Source organism: Rhineura floridana, chromosome 3, assembly GCF_030035675.1.
Source record: "Rhineura floridana isolate rRhiFlo1 chromosome 3, rRhiFlo1.hap2, whole genome shotgun sequence".
In the NCBI taxonomy this organism is placed as follows: domain Eukaryota; kingdom Metazoa; phylum Chordata; class Lepidosauria; order Squamata; family Rhineuridae; genus Rhineura; species Rhineura floridana.
Window position 1 is genome coordinate 76,021,935 of NC_084482.1, and position 17,656 is coordinate 76,039,590.

General features: G+C 40.6%; 1 protein-coding gene across 15 annotated transcripts in view; it reads left to right on the plus strand.

The window, feature by feature from the left end:
* Window positions 1-17,656, plus strand: part of CACNA1A (calcium voltage-gated channel subunit alpha1 A) — a 360,598-nt gene that overhangs the window by 188,399 nt on the left and 154,543 nt on the right. For all 15 annotated transcript variants that reach the window (XR_009761364.1, XM_061616674.1, XM_061616687.1 and 12 more), the window contains 2 exons: window positions 16,777-16,880; window positions 17,365-17,480. Coding sequence is in view for 14 of the 15 variants with exons in the window: in XM_061616674.1 (XP_061472658.1) it covers window positions 16,777-16,880; window positions 17,365-17,480 (220 nt within the window). In the remaining variant the exon portion in view is untranslated. The remainder of the gene's footprint in view (window positions 1-16,776; window positions 16,881-17,364; window positions 17,481-17,656) is intronic.

Consider the following 17,656-nt stretch of genomic DNA (forward strand, 5'->3'; position numbering starts at 1 on the left):
TGTCAGTTTACAGAAGCATATTCACTTGATGAGTGTGGCATAGGGATGTGCTAGAATTCGGCCCAATTTGGATTTGGTACCGAATTTTCCATTAATTCACTTATTCTCAATTGCTGAGGATCGGATTTTAATGCAGCAAATTTCCACGGCTATTTTTGAAAACAGATTTTTTTTAAAAAAATTATTTATTTATTTATTAGATTTATATCCCTCCATTACTCCCAAATAGGAGCCTAGGATTTTACAAAGACCTCTTCTAAAGCATCAATTGCAAGAATGATAATTAATCAGTATTTCCTTCAAAATATCGATATTTCCTTTTAAAATATTGATATTGATATTGATATTTTTTCTGAGCAAAAAAACCTGGATTGGTAAAAGCAGCTGCTGGTGGATACAGAATGAACTCTAATTGATGCCAGTCTGTTGACAGAATGCTTGTGAACCAGCACCAGCCAACAGATCCCATTCATAGTGTGACATCAAATTATTTATATATTTATTTCGTGAATTTATTACCTGCCCTTCACAATAAGTCCCAGAATGGGTTACTACAGTAAAATACAATATAGTTAAAATAGCAATCAACAAAATTGACGCTGACCTCTCTGATTATGACTTATTCCAGGGATGGGGAATCTGCAGCCTTCTAGATATTACCGGACTGCAGCTTCCATCATCCTTGACTATTGGCCATGCTGGCTGGGGCTGATGGGAGTTGGAGTCCAACAACATCTAGACAACTCCTGCTGAAAACCCCAGGCTTATTATCCTGTACTGGGAGCACACTAGTCATCTACAACAAAGTGTTTGCATTGGCTGCACCTGGAGGAGCAACGGGTTGATCTCCAATCAGTTGCGAAATCTGATTGGGGGGAAAAACTCACTTGAGCTGATCCCACTAGGTTTTATAGCAAAAAGGAGTCGGGTTTAACTAGCATCGTATTTTTGCCCCCATTTTCAGAAAAGAGAGGTGGAGACTCACTAGAACTGGCAGAACAGTAACTGTCTCTACCCTTGCACACATGCAGACGTGCACAAACACACACACACACACACACACACACATACTGAAGCAATCAGTATATGGAGTCAGCTCACATATACAGCTACATGTCACTGTGTTGAAGGAAATCAAATTGTGTGCATGCATGATCAACCCCTTAATAGTGGGGCTTCATTCCTATGGTGCAGTACCTTTTTTAAAAGATCTGGGGCTGTTTTACAGAATTATCTGTTCCACTTTAAAGAAATGGTGGCATTCCAGGGCTAAGGAAGGTCTTCTCTAAACTACTTTGTATTGCAGTAGAAACAGTATTTTATCATCTGGCAATTAGAGTCAAGAGAAAATAGCAGAGTGCATCTTTTCTCTAGGAGAAAAATCATTGGGTCCATGTGACTATGACAATCTGGTTTCCTCGATGCATCCTGAATATATCAGTGGAATATATTTATGGAACCTTGAGGAAAATCTACACACCCATTGTTTGCATCCCTTTCCCACATCTTTACGGGAACATGTAAGGCTTGCTGAAGCCCATCAAAACTAGGAATGAGGGTGAGAGAATGCCTGCACCGTTATGTCTGCATAATGGCACCAGCGTTTCCAGCCTGTAGCAGCCAGTCATGCTGCATAGGTCACCTGTTCTGTCTGACACACCTTCACCAGTGCAAATTTCTGGGAAAGTGAACTGTGTGCTGTTCCCACTGAACTCATTGAGAAGTAAAGATAAGAATGGAGGGACAGGGGACAAAACCAGCAACATTAGACATGGAAGACAAGCATAGGGAGAACTGACAGACAGAGGAACAGAGAGATCTGTTGAAAGTAAGTACATAGAAAAAGGTGGGGAGGGGAGGCAGAGAAAGCCGTGGTTGTGCAAAAGAGAAGGGAGGCTTCTGTCAGATAGAGAGAAAAAAGGAGTTTAGAGTGTTACGGAGAAGAACCTGTAGGGTGAGGATAAAGATGTGAAAGCCCAGGGGAAACAAACAGGAAAAAAAGGGGAGGGGAAGAGCTTTTTTCCTATTTTTTGTTTCCCCCCTCAAAAATTAGATAACATGGGGGGAAACAGTTATTTTCTGCATTTTTTCCTCCCCCCCCCAGACCTTCACATCTCTAGGTGAAGAAAGTGGGTAGCAATGAGGTGAAAGTGTGGAATGGGGAAAAAGAGAAAAGCAGGGTAACTGAGAAATGGGTCTAGAGAGACTTGTGGGTAGGAAACAGAAAAAGAGGGGGCTGCTGAGAGATGGATTGCGGACCAATGCTCGTGCAAGGGGAGAGAGAGTGTGAATTCTATGGGCGCAGCGAAAAAGTGCTGTGGAATGGTAAGAGAGACAAGGAGGCGAAGAGATACTTGCAATGCTGCTGAGAGTGAAGATAGTGTATATTGTGGGGTGCAAAGCAAAAAAGGAGATTTAACTTAGAATAGAAAACACTAAATTAAAATTGTAACAAAAATTATTTCCTGCTTTTAATAGAGCGACACAGCCCTTGTGAGTTAGTAAAGATATAAAACTGGACTTCAGAATAATTTGATTAAGGATCCCTGCTGAACAGCTAAATGGTGTTTATTCCAAAGAACATGTTTGGGGGCAATAGGAACACAATTGCTGCTTTTTTGTTGTTGAAGACAATACTGTCATATTTGCCCCAAACAGTGCCTCTGTTGGTGGGATAATATTTTATTTTACAGGCATTCAAACTACAGCAACTTTTGGAGAAACGTGATTTTTATTCTCTGTAATTTCATTGCTAATTCATTTGCTTTATAGAATTGGCTTCATGAACATCATCAGCATCTATTAGATACCTATTTTTTTCCAAGGGGCAAATACCAGTTTTAAGGGACAATTGAAATCAGAAATTATTATTATTATTATTGGAGATCCATGATTAGCAGAACCACCTGTATTTTCTTTCTTTTTTTAAGTTTATAGGAGCAGGGAAAGGGGTCCTCCCATGCCTTCAGTCCTGATCAAATCCCCTTCCCAGCTGCTGTGAACTTAAAAAAAATGCAGGGGGTTCATGTATATTATTATTCATTTATTTATTTATTATTATTAATTAATTAATTAATTTGTTGGTCATCTCATACCCAGTGATCTCTGGGCAGTTTACAACAGATTTCAAAACATACAATGTGACACAAATTTAAAAACTTACAATAAAAAAAGTAAAAGCCTCCCCCCAAAAAAACTAAGACAGCACACCTCAAGGGCCAAAGGCCTTCATCATAGCCAAACGGAGCTATGAAGAAATCACATCAGACTTTGAAGCTCTGGGAAGGAAACTCAAGGACTTTGGGGCCCAGATAGTTTTTTATCTATCCTTCCAGTACTTAGAAGAGTAGTAGAAAGGGAAAGAAAAATACTCCATGTGAATGAATGGCTACAAAGGTGGTGCAGACATGAGAGATTTGGATTCTGGGACCATGGGCTACAGTTCCTGGAAGATGGACTGCTGGCAAGTGATGAGTTGCATCTCACAAGGACTGGGAAGAATATGTTTGGCCACAGCATGGAGAAGTTCATCAGGAGGGCTTTAAACTGAATCCTAAAAGGGAGGGAGACGTAAACTCGGTGGTATCAACTGTGGAAGGCTTATGCACAGTAGAGGGACCAGAGAGATCAGCTCTAATAGGGCCCAGTAACAGCCCTCAGAAAAATGTAGTAAGGAAGCCAAGCCATAAATTACATGGTCTTCGATGTCTGTATACTGATGCGCAGAGCATGGGAAACAAGCAGGACGAACTTGAACTCTTAATACAGGAGGGCAATTACAACTTGATAGGTATAACTGAAACTTGGTGGGATGACTCCCATGACTGGAATACAGCAATTGAAGGATACAACTTGTTCAAGAAGAACAGAAGGAATAAAAAGGGTGGTGGAGTTGCCCTATATGTTAAAAATATATATCCCTGCACAGAAATACAGGAAGATGAGCTTTGTAGCTCCACCGAAAGTATCTGGATTAAAATTAATGGGGCAAGTAATAAAAGGAATGTGGTGCTTGGAGTCTACTGCCATTCACCCAATCAAGGAGAAGACGAGAATGTAACTTTTGAAAAGCAAATTGCCAAAGTTTTGAGGAGGCATGATGTAGTAGTAATGGGGGATTTCAATTATCCCGATATCTGCTGGGAGACAAATTCTGCCAAACACGGACCCTCCAAGAAATTTCTGACTTGTGTTGGAGATAACTTTCTCCTACAGAAAGTGGAGGAAGCAACCAGAGGATCAGCTATCCTGGACTTGATTCTAACCAATAGAGATGATTTGGTGGATGAAGTGGCAGTTACGGGAACTCTGGGGGAAAGTGACCACACCATACTTGAATTCTTGATTTTAACAGAAGCTAAAGCTGAGATTAGCCATACACGCACCCTGGACTTCAGGAAAGCTGATTTTAATAAATTCAGAACAATTGTAAGTACGGTTCCATGGCAAGCACACTAATGAGAAAAGGAGTCCAAGATGGGTGGGAGTTTCTAAAAAAGGAAATTCTAAAAGCGCAATGGCAAGCAATTCCAACAAGAAAAAAAGGGGGGAAACAACAGAAGAAGCCAATGTGGCTTCACAAAAAGCTTAGAGTATAGGCAGATATCACGGAGTTGCAGGGATGGTGTCAGGAAGGCTAAAGCTGAGAATGAGCTGAGGCTAGTGAGGGGTGCTAAAAGCAACAAAAAAGCTTTCTTCAGGTATGTCCATAGTAAAAGACAGAGAAAAGAAATGGTGGCACAGCTACTCAATGAGGATGGCAAAATGATAACAGATGACAAGGAAAAGGCAGAAGTGCTCAATTCCTACTTTGGCTCAGTCTTCTCCCAAAAAAGGGTCTATGACCCTCCCTGGAAACATGAAGTAGAAGGAGCAGGATTGGAGCTTGAGATTGATAGACAAATGGTCAAGGAATACCTAATCACTTTGAACGAGTTCAAATCTCCAGGGCCTGATAAACTGCATTCTGGAGTATTGAAGGAACTGGCTGTGGAACTCTCAGAACCGCTGTTTATTATCTTTGTGAAATCATGGAGGACTGGTGAAGTGCCGGATGACTGGAGGAGAGCTAATGTTGTCCCTATCTTCCAAAAGGGCAAGAAGGAGGAACCGGGGAACTACAGACCAGTCAGCCTAACACCAATCCCTGGAAAAATTCTGGAGCAGATTATAAAGCAGTCAATCTGTAAGCACCTTGAAAACAATGCAGTGATTACTAGGAGCCAACATGGATTTATGAAGAACAAGTCCTGCCAAACTAATCTCATCTCATTTTTTGATCAGGTAACCTTCCATGTAGACTGTGGGAATGCCATGGACATCATATATCTTGACTTCAGCAAAGCTTTTGACAAAGTGCTCCATAATATTCTGATTAGCAAGCTAGCTAAATGTGGGCTGGATGAAACAACTATCAGGTGGATCCACAGTTGGCTTCAGAATTGTACTCAAAGAGTGCTTATCAATGGTTCTTTCTCAAATTGGGCAGAAGTAACGAGTGGGGTAGCACAGGGCTCGGTCCTGGGCCCAGTGCTCTTCAACATTTTTATTAACGACTTGGATGAGGAGGTACAAAGCATGCTTATCAAATTTGCAGATGATACAAAGTTGGGGGGCATAGCTAATACCATGGGAGACGGAAACAAAATTCAAAGGGACCTTGATAGGCTGGAGCATTGGGCTGAAAACAACAGAATGAAATTCAACAGGGATAAATGCAAAGTTCTACACTTAGGAAGGAAACCAAATGCACAGTTATAAGATCTTGACTCAGCAGTACGACATGTGAAAAGGATCTTGGAATTGTCGTTGTTCACAAGCTGAATATGAGCCAACAGTGTGATGTGGCTGCAAAAAAGGCAAATGCTGTATTAGGCTGCATTAACAGAAGTATAGTTTCCAAATCGCGTGAAGTATTAGTTCCCCTCTATTCAGCACTGGTTAGGCCTCATCTTGAATACTGTGTCCAGTCCTGGTCTCCACACTTCACGAAGGATGCAGACAAACTGGAACGGCTTCAGAGGAGGGCAACAAAGATGATCAGGGGACTGGAAACAAAGCTCTATGAGGAGAGACTGAAAGAACTGTGCATGTTTAGCCTGGAGAAGAGAAGACTGAGGGGAGATATGATGGCACTCTTCAAGTATATGAAAGGTTGTCACATAGAGGTAGGGTTGCCATATTGCCTGGTTAGCCGGGTTTTACCGGGATTCTTTGCATGCCACCCGGTGCCCGGTTAGCCCCTTAGGTGGCCTGGATTCTCAGCTTTAATTTAAAAATAAAATTTAAGTTTCTAGGTGGTCCGGTTCTCGAGATATACATAAAAACTTCAGCCACCCCCCGACTGTTAAATCTTTCTTTAAACAGTACTGTATAGCACTTTGTAGCTTTAACCCCTGCCGTTCAGGATTGCAGCCAATCAGTGAAGCCAGGGTTGCATTTGGTTGACCTGAGGCAGTGTCACTCTAAAAAACCTCATTGCAATGCCAGAAAATGGTGGTTTCCCCCCCGTTTATCTGAAAATCTCATAAATTGGGTAAGTATATAAATTTCAGGTTTTTTTCCTCATGTGTGCAGGAGTCAGATCCTGGGCAGTGTTTTGAAAACCTTACCAATACTTGCTTTTGTAGAAGCATTGCTAATCCCATATGCCCAGAGTAAATCCCATTGAATTCAATAGGACTTACTTTTGAGTAGACATGGTTATGAATGTGCTGAAAATCGATGGGACTTTGGAGTGAATGTAAAAAAGAATTGTGTTTGTGTTCTAACTCTTTCTGCCCCCTTCTCCAGTCCTATTTTAAAGCAAGTAGGCAGGGCTTACTTAGGTATTACAGTTTTTATTCTGTAGGAAAGTAATACTGATTTTTTTTAAACGAATACTGATTTTTCTGCAATGACCAACTGGTTTGACAATAAAATATTATATGGGATGTATGTATTTATACATCTGCAGTGTGTGTGCATGTATGGAGTGTTTCCAACAACCCTGTGATGTAGGGTTGGAAACCAAGGCAGCTCACAACAAGAAATAAAGCCATTTTAAATCCAATAACCATAAAAACAAGTATAAACAGTTGCAAGACAGCGTAAAGTGGCATTCGGAATTTTGGGTTGTGTGAATGAAGTTGCTTATCACTTGAGGTTGCATTTCTGTCCCTGTTTGAGTAAGCCCCACAGAGTACACTGGGACTTGCTTCTGAATAAATAAACCTAGGATTGCACTATATATATCCTTACAGTTTGTGTAAATAATAAATATATTTAATAGTCATGCTTATATAAATATTTCTTCATTTATCATATATTTGGGTTTTGGTTAGGAATCCTGACTGGTTGTGAAATGCTTAGTTTTCTTGCCTTACTCATAGGAATCTTGTTGTGGTTGGTATGGTGTTGCATTTAAGAAATCATGGTACAAAATGGCGTGAATCAGTATAAGGCAGATTCCTTGGTTCCTAAAAGTGGGAAGAGACTCAAGGGCCACAGTGACTCCAACATTTATTTATGTATTTTTATTTACAACATTTATATACCGCTTTATTGTAAAAAAATTCAAAGTGGTTTACAGAAAGAATTAAAACAATAAAATTATTGGCAAAAGCGTTAAGGACAGATACTTAAACACATTCAAAATAATAAAACCAACAATGAGTTAAAAACAGATTTAAAAATACAATAGCTTCCACATACCTGGAAAGGCTTGCCTCAAGAAAACTGATTTTAGCAGGTGCTGAAAAGAGGCGTCTGCCTAATGTCAGTAGGCAAGGAGTTCCAAAGCGTAGGTGCTGCCACTTTACAGGACTGATTTCTTACAAGAGCAGAACAAGTACTGTACTATGTGGCACCCATAACATGGAAAGCACAGCTTGAACTTGGCCTGGTAGCAAATCAGCAACCAATGCAGATTTCAGAGCAGAGGAATTATGTGCTGATAGGATCTCACTCATGTCAGCAATTGTGCTGCAGCATTCTGCATTAACTGCAGTTCCCAGGTCAGGTTGTGCTGCATGGGGATTTCTGTGACCTTGGCTGACTGGCTGCTAGGATTTTTTTAGTTTGGGTTTTTGTTTATGGATCCTGACTGGTTGTGGGATGCTGAGTTTTCTGCCTTACTCATGGGAATCTTGTTGTGATTGGTATGGTATTACATTTAGGAAAGTGTTACTGCCTTTTGTGTTGTTTTCCTATTTGCATTTCACTTAACTTTAACCTCACTCCGTTACAGCCATAGAAGCAACAGCAGCATATGCAAGATAATTAACTCCCATTAGTGATAAGAGCAAGAATTTATAATTATTATTTTAATTAAAACAAGAGGCTTATCAGTACGTTGAAGAGGACCAGATATTTATTTTCTTTCTGAGCCCAGGACTGGGTCTTACATGATGCGCAGTGGGGGGGAGGGGAGCAGGAGCAGGAGAGTAGTCTATAAGACAGACATCCTGGCATTGGTAATCTAATTAGCAAGGTATGTGTGTGGTTGTTGCACACTTCCAGGCCCAGTTTCATTTTGAGTATGGAGGTGGAACCTGTGTAGATGTGGTTGATCAATGGGAGAATAAATTTTAAGCAAAGCTCTGCTTTTATAAAACCTAAGAAACATACAGATACTTTGAATGTGTGAGTGCCTGCACCAGTGGAATACTGGAGGAATTTGTAAAACTTTCTGCAACAGTATTTAGAACTGAGCATGTGGTGTGAAAGACTCCTTTTCCTAACATTTTGGCTTCTTGTTTTTCTCCACCCACCACATCTCTGCAATATATCGTATATGTAATGGTTAACCGTACTGCTGCCCTGACTTACTTTATGTTTGTTGCTATTTTGTGTTTTTATTATGTTTTTATATTGATTGTGTATTTTTATTGTTTTTATTATATTTGTAAGCTGTGCTGAGCTCTGTTTTTAACAGCAGAAGGGCAGGATATAAATCCTCTTAATCAGTCAGTAAATATTCTATAGTGTTGGAAACTAGAGTCTAGGCATTTAAGGCTGAAAATGTTGTTTTTAAAAAAAAGATTTCTCACATCTTTCCCCAGTTTGGTGGTAATTCCTAGGCACAAAAACAAAACAACTGGACAATCCAAATATTAATATGCAAATAATTAGCATAATATGCAAATTAGCCTGTCCGGATTTGTGGAACTGGAATATGGCAACCCTACATAGAGGACGGCTGTGATCTCTTCTCGATCGTCCCAGAGTGCAGGACACGGAATAATGGCCTCAAGTTGCAGGAAGCCAGGTTTTGACTGGACATCAGGAAAAACTTTCTAACTGTTAGAGCCATATGAAAATGGAACCAATTACCTAGAGAGGTAGTGGGCTCTCTGACACTGGAGGCATTCAAGAGGCAGTGGACAGCCATCTGTCGGGAATGCTTTGATTTGGATTCCTACATTGCTTGGGGGTTGGACTCGATGGCCTTATAGGCCCCTTCCAACTCTACTATTCTATGATTCTATGTCTAGTTGTGTTTTCAGGTGAGTATGTACTTGGGGTGGACTTAGCTTGATTGTCTGGATAAGTCTATAGAGTGATCACACAAAGAATCAGGAGAGTTGCTATCTGTCTAGAACCAAGTTGAACTAAATGATTTTGTCTTCCCAGAAACTCAAAGTAAATGTTAGACTGAGACAATTGTTGATGTTTATGTAATTAATTAATTTGTTGTATTTATATACTGCCTTTCTGCCAAGGTGGTTTATAATTTTCAGTTCTTAAAAGAAATAAATTATATAAAACATAGAGTGACAGAGTTCTCTCAGACTGAGTGGGAGACTGAGTGGTACAGGCTGCTGGCCAGGGCTGCCTCAGGCCACACAGTAACCTCAGGGGAGGGGGCGAAGGGTGTGCCGTGGCAGTTCTCTCAGGCCATTGATGGTTCTTATCAGGACCCAATGGAATGTGCTTCCTGGCCTGGCTTTCCTTAGTACATGAATCTCTGTGTAGGCCATTTTAGGTTCTTTAGCTCTTCCAGGAAATATAGATCTTCTAGGAAGCACTTCACCAAAAAATTAACAGACAAGCTGTTTACAAAAATACCTGATAGAGAATCCCTTAAACCAGCTTTCCCCAACTTTGTGCCATCCAGATGTTTGGGATTACAACTTCCACTATACCTTATCATTACCCATGCTGGCTGGGGCTCCAAAACATCTGGAGGGCACCCGGATGGGGACAGCTGCCCTCAATGCACTCTGTACTCCGATACCACCATGTTCAAGGTAATATTCAGAGACTGATTCTTTCTTCTTAGGACAAGTGATTCTGTAAACAATAGCTAGATAGTTTATGGCAGATGCAAAACTCACAGTTTCATTTTTAATTGGTTAGAAAGCAGTGACCTACGAATGACACAAGATAATCAGCAAAAGGGTATGAATGACCTCAGAATAGCAACCTTGAGATAACAACTTCTATATCGATTGTGTAAATTAGCCCAGGATATGATTTGAGTGGCCATGATCCACATGATCTCTTGATATATATATCCAACATAGAAGTAGATATCCTCATCAATTGAGATTACAAGGATTTCCACAAGAGGTGATAAAAAAACCCAAATACAGAGTGGATGAATCCTACAGTAATGATCTTTTAAAACATCAAAGAAAGACTTTTACTAATAAGATATTCTGCTGAACTGAGTATATTAATATGTCTCCAGCAGTGAAACACGTAGTATTTAAACACTGGCATTTAATTAAAATATGCCTGTATGTGAGGATCCACCAGTTACAGGTTTTTGTACAGCAGCAACATTAGCGATAAGGTGGTCCATTCTGATTTAGTTGCAGAATTGGATCCCCTATTAGAGGACATTTTTAATGTGGAAAATGTTTATGATGTTCACAAGAATTAAAAATAAAACAGTTTATTCACCCTAAAGGTGGAAGGAAATTCTTATTAAACAGTTTCACCGATTGTCAGTCTGTCAGTATGATCTATGATATACCCTGCTCTTATTAATATACATAAAGTAGTCCAGACTTTTCCAACTTTTGGGTCCCCAGATGTTGTTGGAATACAATTCCCATCAGCCCCAGTCAGCATGGCCAATGGTCAGGAATGATGGGAATTGTAGTCCAGTAATATTGGGGGACCCAAAGGTTGGGAAAAGCTGTAGCAGAACTCACATCAGTGAGCATAAGAGTAAAATACATACAACACATAAAAGTTCCTTTAAGTACACATTTTATAGAACATATACTCCAGAAGAGCTAAAAAATTTCATTATAGAATAGATCTATATGTCTCGTTATAAAGAGTAAGATCTGCATCTATTATGTAGACATGAAGCCTTTTGGATTTTCACTTTAAACTCTGTATACCCAAATAGACTCATTGATAACTTTGACTTATTTTTGTATGTATAACATCTGTTTATAATTTGTAATTAATTATGATTAATCACCTGTAGAAGTATTCTCTGATTTCTGAGTATTCTCTGAGTTTCTTCTGTTGGTGTTCTTTGGGAGGATTGTAAGAGAGATGTTTGTGTGAAATCTTTCATTTGGGGTAAATGCAATAATTGGATATTATTTGTTTGTTTATAGTATGATGATGCTAGATGCATTGTGCTTACAACTAAATTACTACCTAAAAGCAACTGCATATAGGAAAGTATTCTTATAGAGTAGAGAAGCACAACAAGGATTTATTTCTTCAAGAGAGAATTGTTATCATTCCTCCGGAGGACAGTTGATAAAATTCATGTATAGTTGAAAAAGGCAAGAAGCAGTCAAAACTCACTGTTTTACCACTGTTATGTCTCCTAATTTGGACATATTATTGTTTCACAGGATTATATTTATTATTGAGTTTAATATAGAACCTTTTTTTACATTTTGGGTCTTGTTATTGTTCATACTTTGCTTACTATTTTTAATGCCATTGGCCTCTGAGAGATCCATAAGTGACAAGATAGACACTGTGAAGCTTGGATTGTTCTTGCACCCGTCATAAGTTAACAATTGTGTCAGATATTCGTGTGGGGAAAAATGTGGTCAGACATAGGACCTTATCAAGTGGATGTAGAATCCTTTATGTACTAAGTCACCTAATTGTTCTGCACTCTTGAAGGCTGGGGTTCACCAGCCCCCACATTGCGCAAGATCTTTTTGTTCTTCAACCTATATTTAGCAGAGAGAAATGGGGACAAGAAGTCATTAGTGGCTCCTGTATCTGCAGTTCATTCAAAGCTCCTTCTTCTAGCCCCCTACAGACACTGCTAAGTAGCTAGGCTTCACAAAAGAGTTAGTTCCATTAGCACATTCCTTGGTGCAAACTCTATGACCCGCTGCTAATTTTGGCTTTCAAGGTACAGAGGAGAGGCAAACTACTTTCTTCTAGAGAACTATCTGCATACAAGTAAAGCATGGCTGGAATTCTGTTGCAGGACACGTGATAGCAGGGCATGGAGCAAGGATCAAATGGTTTCTGTTGATGGTGTCAGTGGGGCAGAGAAGAGCCAAAGAAGTCTTATTTCTATACTTAACCCTTGGAACAGGATGACTGAAAAAGTATCCTGGTTCAGAAAGGAGTATTATTTAGCAGGTGTGGGGAACCTTTGCCCCTCCAGATGTTACTGAACTGCAACCCCCATCATCCCTAGCTATTGGCTATGCTTGCTGGGACTAATGGGAGTTGTAGTTCAACAATATCTGGAGGGTCAAAGGTTCCCCACACCTGATTTAGGGCCTAGGACAAAAAAAAATCTGAAAGCCATGACTTCCAGATTCTGGTGACAGTTGTTAGAAGTAAGTGTGTTCTAACACAGACCTGTTATTGTAAATTGATGCCTTATGGACCACCAATTCAGTTGTGATATAAAAGAAGGTGATTAGTTTCCTGTTTCCATCATCTCTGCTGTTAACAGTCTTTTCATACATTTCATGAGTATGAACTACTCAGTGGTCTAAAGGAAATAGCAATGAGCCTTAAAGCCAATTTTCTTTATCTCTTTCCCTTGACATTCAACTGTCTTATATTGAGTCAGACTATTGATCTGACTCAATATAAGAGACTGTCTACTCTGAGGGCCCAGCTAGATGTGCACTCAACACATGGTACACAGCAACTTATTTTATTTTCTTAATCAGGTTACAAGGTAGGGGAGCCAGATTCTCACGCTAAAGGTAGTTCATGAGAGGGGAAAAGTTTATCTCTTTGCTTGTCTACTAAGATTGGAATGGACATTGTCACCCCTCCCACCCACCATATATTTCTTGGAGCATTAGGAGCATCATCCATTTGCACCAATGAGGATTTCCTCCATACGGGCTATATGCATTGTCCTCATTCCAATAGTGCAATAATTTATGCAAAGGAAATTCCCCTCTGCCCCTCATGCACCTCAGACCCTCCCTAAATCTGCTATGGAAGGTTGGGGGAGCCCCTAGAACAGATTTAGGGGATGAGGGGAGGGGAGGAGGGAAAATCTGTTGTGCCAGCATAAATCCTTGTGGTAATGAGATGAGAGACTTAGTGCTACTTTGGATAGAAAGCTCCTGGCCCTGCAAAGGGGGGAGTAATCTCCATTTCAGTATTAGTTGGGAAGTGGAAAGATAAGCCTCCCCTTCCCGAGCTCTGTCTTTACCACGAGAATCAGGTTCACCTGTGCCTATAATTAGTCAAGGAAAAACAAGATACGTAGCCACCTACTATGTATTTAAGTTTGGCCCTGACTAGCAGTGGCTATCCAAGGTTTCAGGCATAAATCTTTCCCAGCCTCACTGTCCTTCAAATGGAGATGCCTGGAATATGTCACATGTAGGGATAGGGGAGAAATTAAATTCAGTTCACATTTAAAGGCAAACTTACCTAATTTGCACTTTCTGAAACAAGTTGTTGTTGTTGTTGTTATGTGCCTCCAAGTTGATCACGACTTATGGTGGCCCTATGAATCAGTGACCTCCAAGAGCATCTGTCATGAGCCACCCTGTTCAGATCTTGTAAGTTCAGGTCTGTGGCTTCCTTTATGGAATCAGTCCATCTCTTGTTTGGCCTTCCTCTTTTTCTACTCCCTTCTGTTTTATTTTTTCTAATGAATCATGTCTTCTCATTATGTGTCCAAAGTATGATAACCTCCGTTTCATCATTTTAGCTTCTAGTGACAGTTCTGGTTTAATTTGTTCTAACACCGAATTATTTGTCTTTTTCGCAGTCCATGGTATGAGCAAAGCTCTCCTCCAACACCACATTTCACATGAGTTGATTTTCCCCTTCCCTCTTTTTTCACTGTCCAACTTTCACATCCACACATAGAGATCGGGAATACCATGGTCTGAATGATCCTGACTTTAGTGTTCAGTGATACATCTTTGCATTTGAGGACCAGATTTTGAATCCAGGTCTCCAGATAAGCAATGTGTACAAAAATGCGTATACTAGGATAATGTATGCACATAAATGCATATATTTGTGAAACTAACATACAAAAATGCATTATGTTAGGGGAAATTGTTTTGTAAAATATGTGTACTGTATATAAGGAGAAATTTGCACTAAAATGCTGATGAATTTTCATGAGGATTTTTTGTAAAACAAATCTCAAACTGATGTGGAAATGTGGATAACTGAACTTCAAATTGGAAAGACAAGAAACCTAGAGAAACTGAAATTGAAATGTTCACCTATCCCTAGTCACATTCAAACCACATGCTGTACCACTGAGCTATGGACCCTATCTTCTAGCATTCGTGCTAAAGTACATGCTTTATGTGTGTGAGAAGCCAGCTTCAATCCCTACCTAATCAGGTAGAAGGGTTGTGAAAGACCTCTACCTGAGACCCCTGAATGCTGGCAGCATTGCTCTAGATCAATCACTGGGCATTTTAAGGCTGCTTCTTCTTTGTTTTATGCTCACAGGTAAATCCAGGGGGAAGGGATGTAGCTCAGTGGTAGAGCATCTGCTTTGCATGCAGAAGGTCCCAGGTTCAATCTCCAGGTAAGCCTGGGAAAGACTCCTGCTTGAAACCCCAGAGAGTTGCTGCCTGTATTATGAGCTTGAGGGATCAGTGGTCTGACTCAGTGGCCTGGTTTGTATTTCATGCTAAGTGAAACTATGGCTTGCAGGCCCACAGGGAGATCTGTGGTCACATAGCTCATCCATGGTTCTTTTGCTGCTGCAGCACACTCAGCTAAGCCATGGATCAGCTCAGTGTATCATCCAAACCCCGGGTTCATGGTTTAGCTCTCCCAGACAAACTAGGAGCTGTAAACCAACATCAAGCATTGGTCACACACACCTCATGGTTAGTCTGGACAGAGCTATAACCACAAGCCCCCAGACTGGGATGAGAGGCCTAAGCCAAACTATGGCTTAGTTCAGTGTAGTGCACAGTAGAATGGCCAGGGGGGAGCAGAGTGGCTGCAGTCTGCTCACATGTTCATGCTAAGCCGCCATGGTTGGGTGTGTAAAGCAGGTCAGTGTAAGACAGCTCCCTATATTCTTAGGTGTTCCATAGAAGGGAAGCTGTTCCCCCTGCACAAAGTCTGAGCAACTTAAGAGGCACTTAGGAGAACCTTCTAATTGTCTACTGGTGGCTATTTTGTTTCTATTTGTTTGAAGAGGCTCCATAACACATTTTCCTAACCTCTCTAATAATACCGTTTTGTCACTCTGTCTATGTCACCCAACTATCTATGAGCGTGTATTGTCATTCCATAGTATCTTGCATCTCTATGTCCATATCTCTAAGATACAAATGGTACAGGTGTGTAGTTCCTTCTGTCATGAGGGTCAGCCTGGTAATTCCTTTCCTCTTCTTACTTGCAATTATGAGATAATCAGAATGCTGTAAAACTGCCCACTTCACTTTCACCTTTTCTTCTTATCTTCTTTTGTTGATTTCCTTCCAAAATCTTTTTTAAATCTTGGGACTGGGGGCACAAGTTCCTCTGCAGACTTCCAGATTTTGATTCACCAGGTGTGTGTATATAGCCACTAAGCTCTTAGTGGGGTTGAAGTTTTGAAAGAACTACCAGAATTCCCACCACCGAAAAATACTATAAAAACATTCTTCAGCAGTTGTGCCTGCTTTTTCCAAATACAAACCGTAGTACTATGACAATAAGGAAAATCCCAATCTGTTGCAGAGAGTGTTTATAGAGACTTGTTGAAGCTGCAGGATTACAATATTTACAAGATACAAAGAAATATACCGTCAAGCTGCTTTAACTTTCTCTAATTATTTGCTTATTTTACTATTGCATATCTGCTTTATACATCTGCTGCTCTCTGTTATATTCATTTCTTCAAAGTTCTTCTTCAAAGATATATAAATGCAGGTTTATTGAATAACAACCTGAGAATTGATTCTTAGTTGTTAGGGTGGCAGTCATAGTAATTGTGACTACAAGAAATTCTGGATCATCCACATCAAAGGGATTTCTGTACCTGAGAATTTTGGATGCATCAAGGTAGGTTGTTCTGACAACCACAGATTTGGCTGAGGGTCTGGAGGTTATTCAGCCCTAATTAAGGAAATGCCTGGCTCCTCCCACACTTTGGACCTGTATTTTTTTTTCAGGGTGTCAGAGGACAGTATGCTAGTAGATATAGGTAAGGAAGCAGGTCAACTGGTTCATTGGTTGGTTGCTGGCTGACCCTCAGTTTGGTAGCTTGCCCATTCCTGTGTTGGTGGGCTAACATAATGAGGCTACAGGCCTTGGGTTAGAAGCCTGGCTTTAAGTCCTATTCTGAGTGGATTGGTAGTTTCTATACAGAATGTGTCCCATGACTTCACCCTCTCTGTCTCCCTCCTGCAGAGCAACGATGCCTCAGGGAGTGCTTGGAACTGGCTGTACTTCATCCCCCTCATCATCATCGGATCCTTTTTTATGCTCAACCTTGTGCTGGGGGTGCTTTCTGGGTAAGTATATAGCAGTCCTGCCCTAGATAGAGCTTGGAATTACTTTTCTCAGCCCTTCAAGGACAATGAAGTTTAATGGCAACTGGACACCATGTGTTCATTCCTCCCTTTATTCCTCATACTCTCTCTGTGTGACTGTGAACCAACTCCATGTGCTGGTTTTCCCTCCTGTGCCATTTCTTACAGAGGATAAGGCTTTCAGTGGCTGCTAGTCGTAAAGGCTATGTACTACTTTCAGTATCAAAGGCAACCAAGTTGTTGAGAATCATGAGCAAGACAGTGCTGCTGCACTCATGTCCTGCTTTTAGGCTTCCCAGAGGCATTTAGTCGGTCACTGTGGGAAGAGGATGCTAGACAAGATAGGCCTTTGGTCTCACCCGGAAGGGTTCTTCATATTCTTATTCTTCTTATTCTTCTTATTCTTCTTGTGATTAAGACAAAGTAATGGAAAATCTTTAGCAGTCTGTCCCATTCTTACCTACAGGGAGTTTGCCAAAGAAAGGGAGCGGGTGGAGAACCGGCGAGCATTTCTGAAGCTGAGAAGACAACAGCAGATTGAACGGGAGCTCAATGGCTACATGGAGTGGATCTCCAAAGCGGGCAAGTACTGTCCTGTGGCTCTTAATCCCAAACATCCTCTTCTTCTCCTTGCTACACTTCCCTATCTTTTCTCTTGGAAGCTGACTTAAATATTTTACCCTCTAGTTTCAGTGCCATGTTTTGTTTTCTTTTACTCTGCATTTCTTCCTTCGTGACCAAGAAACTCAGTACTACAA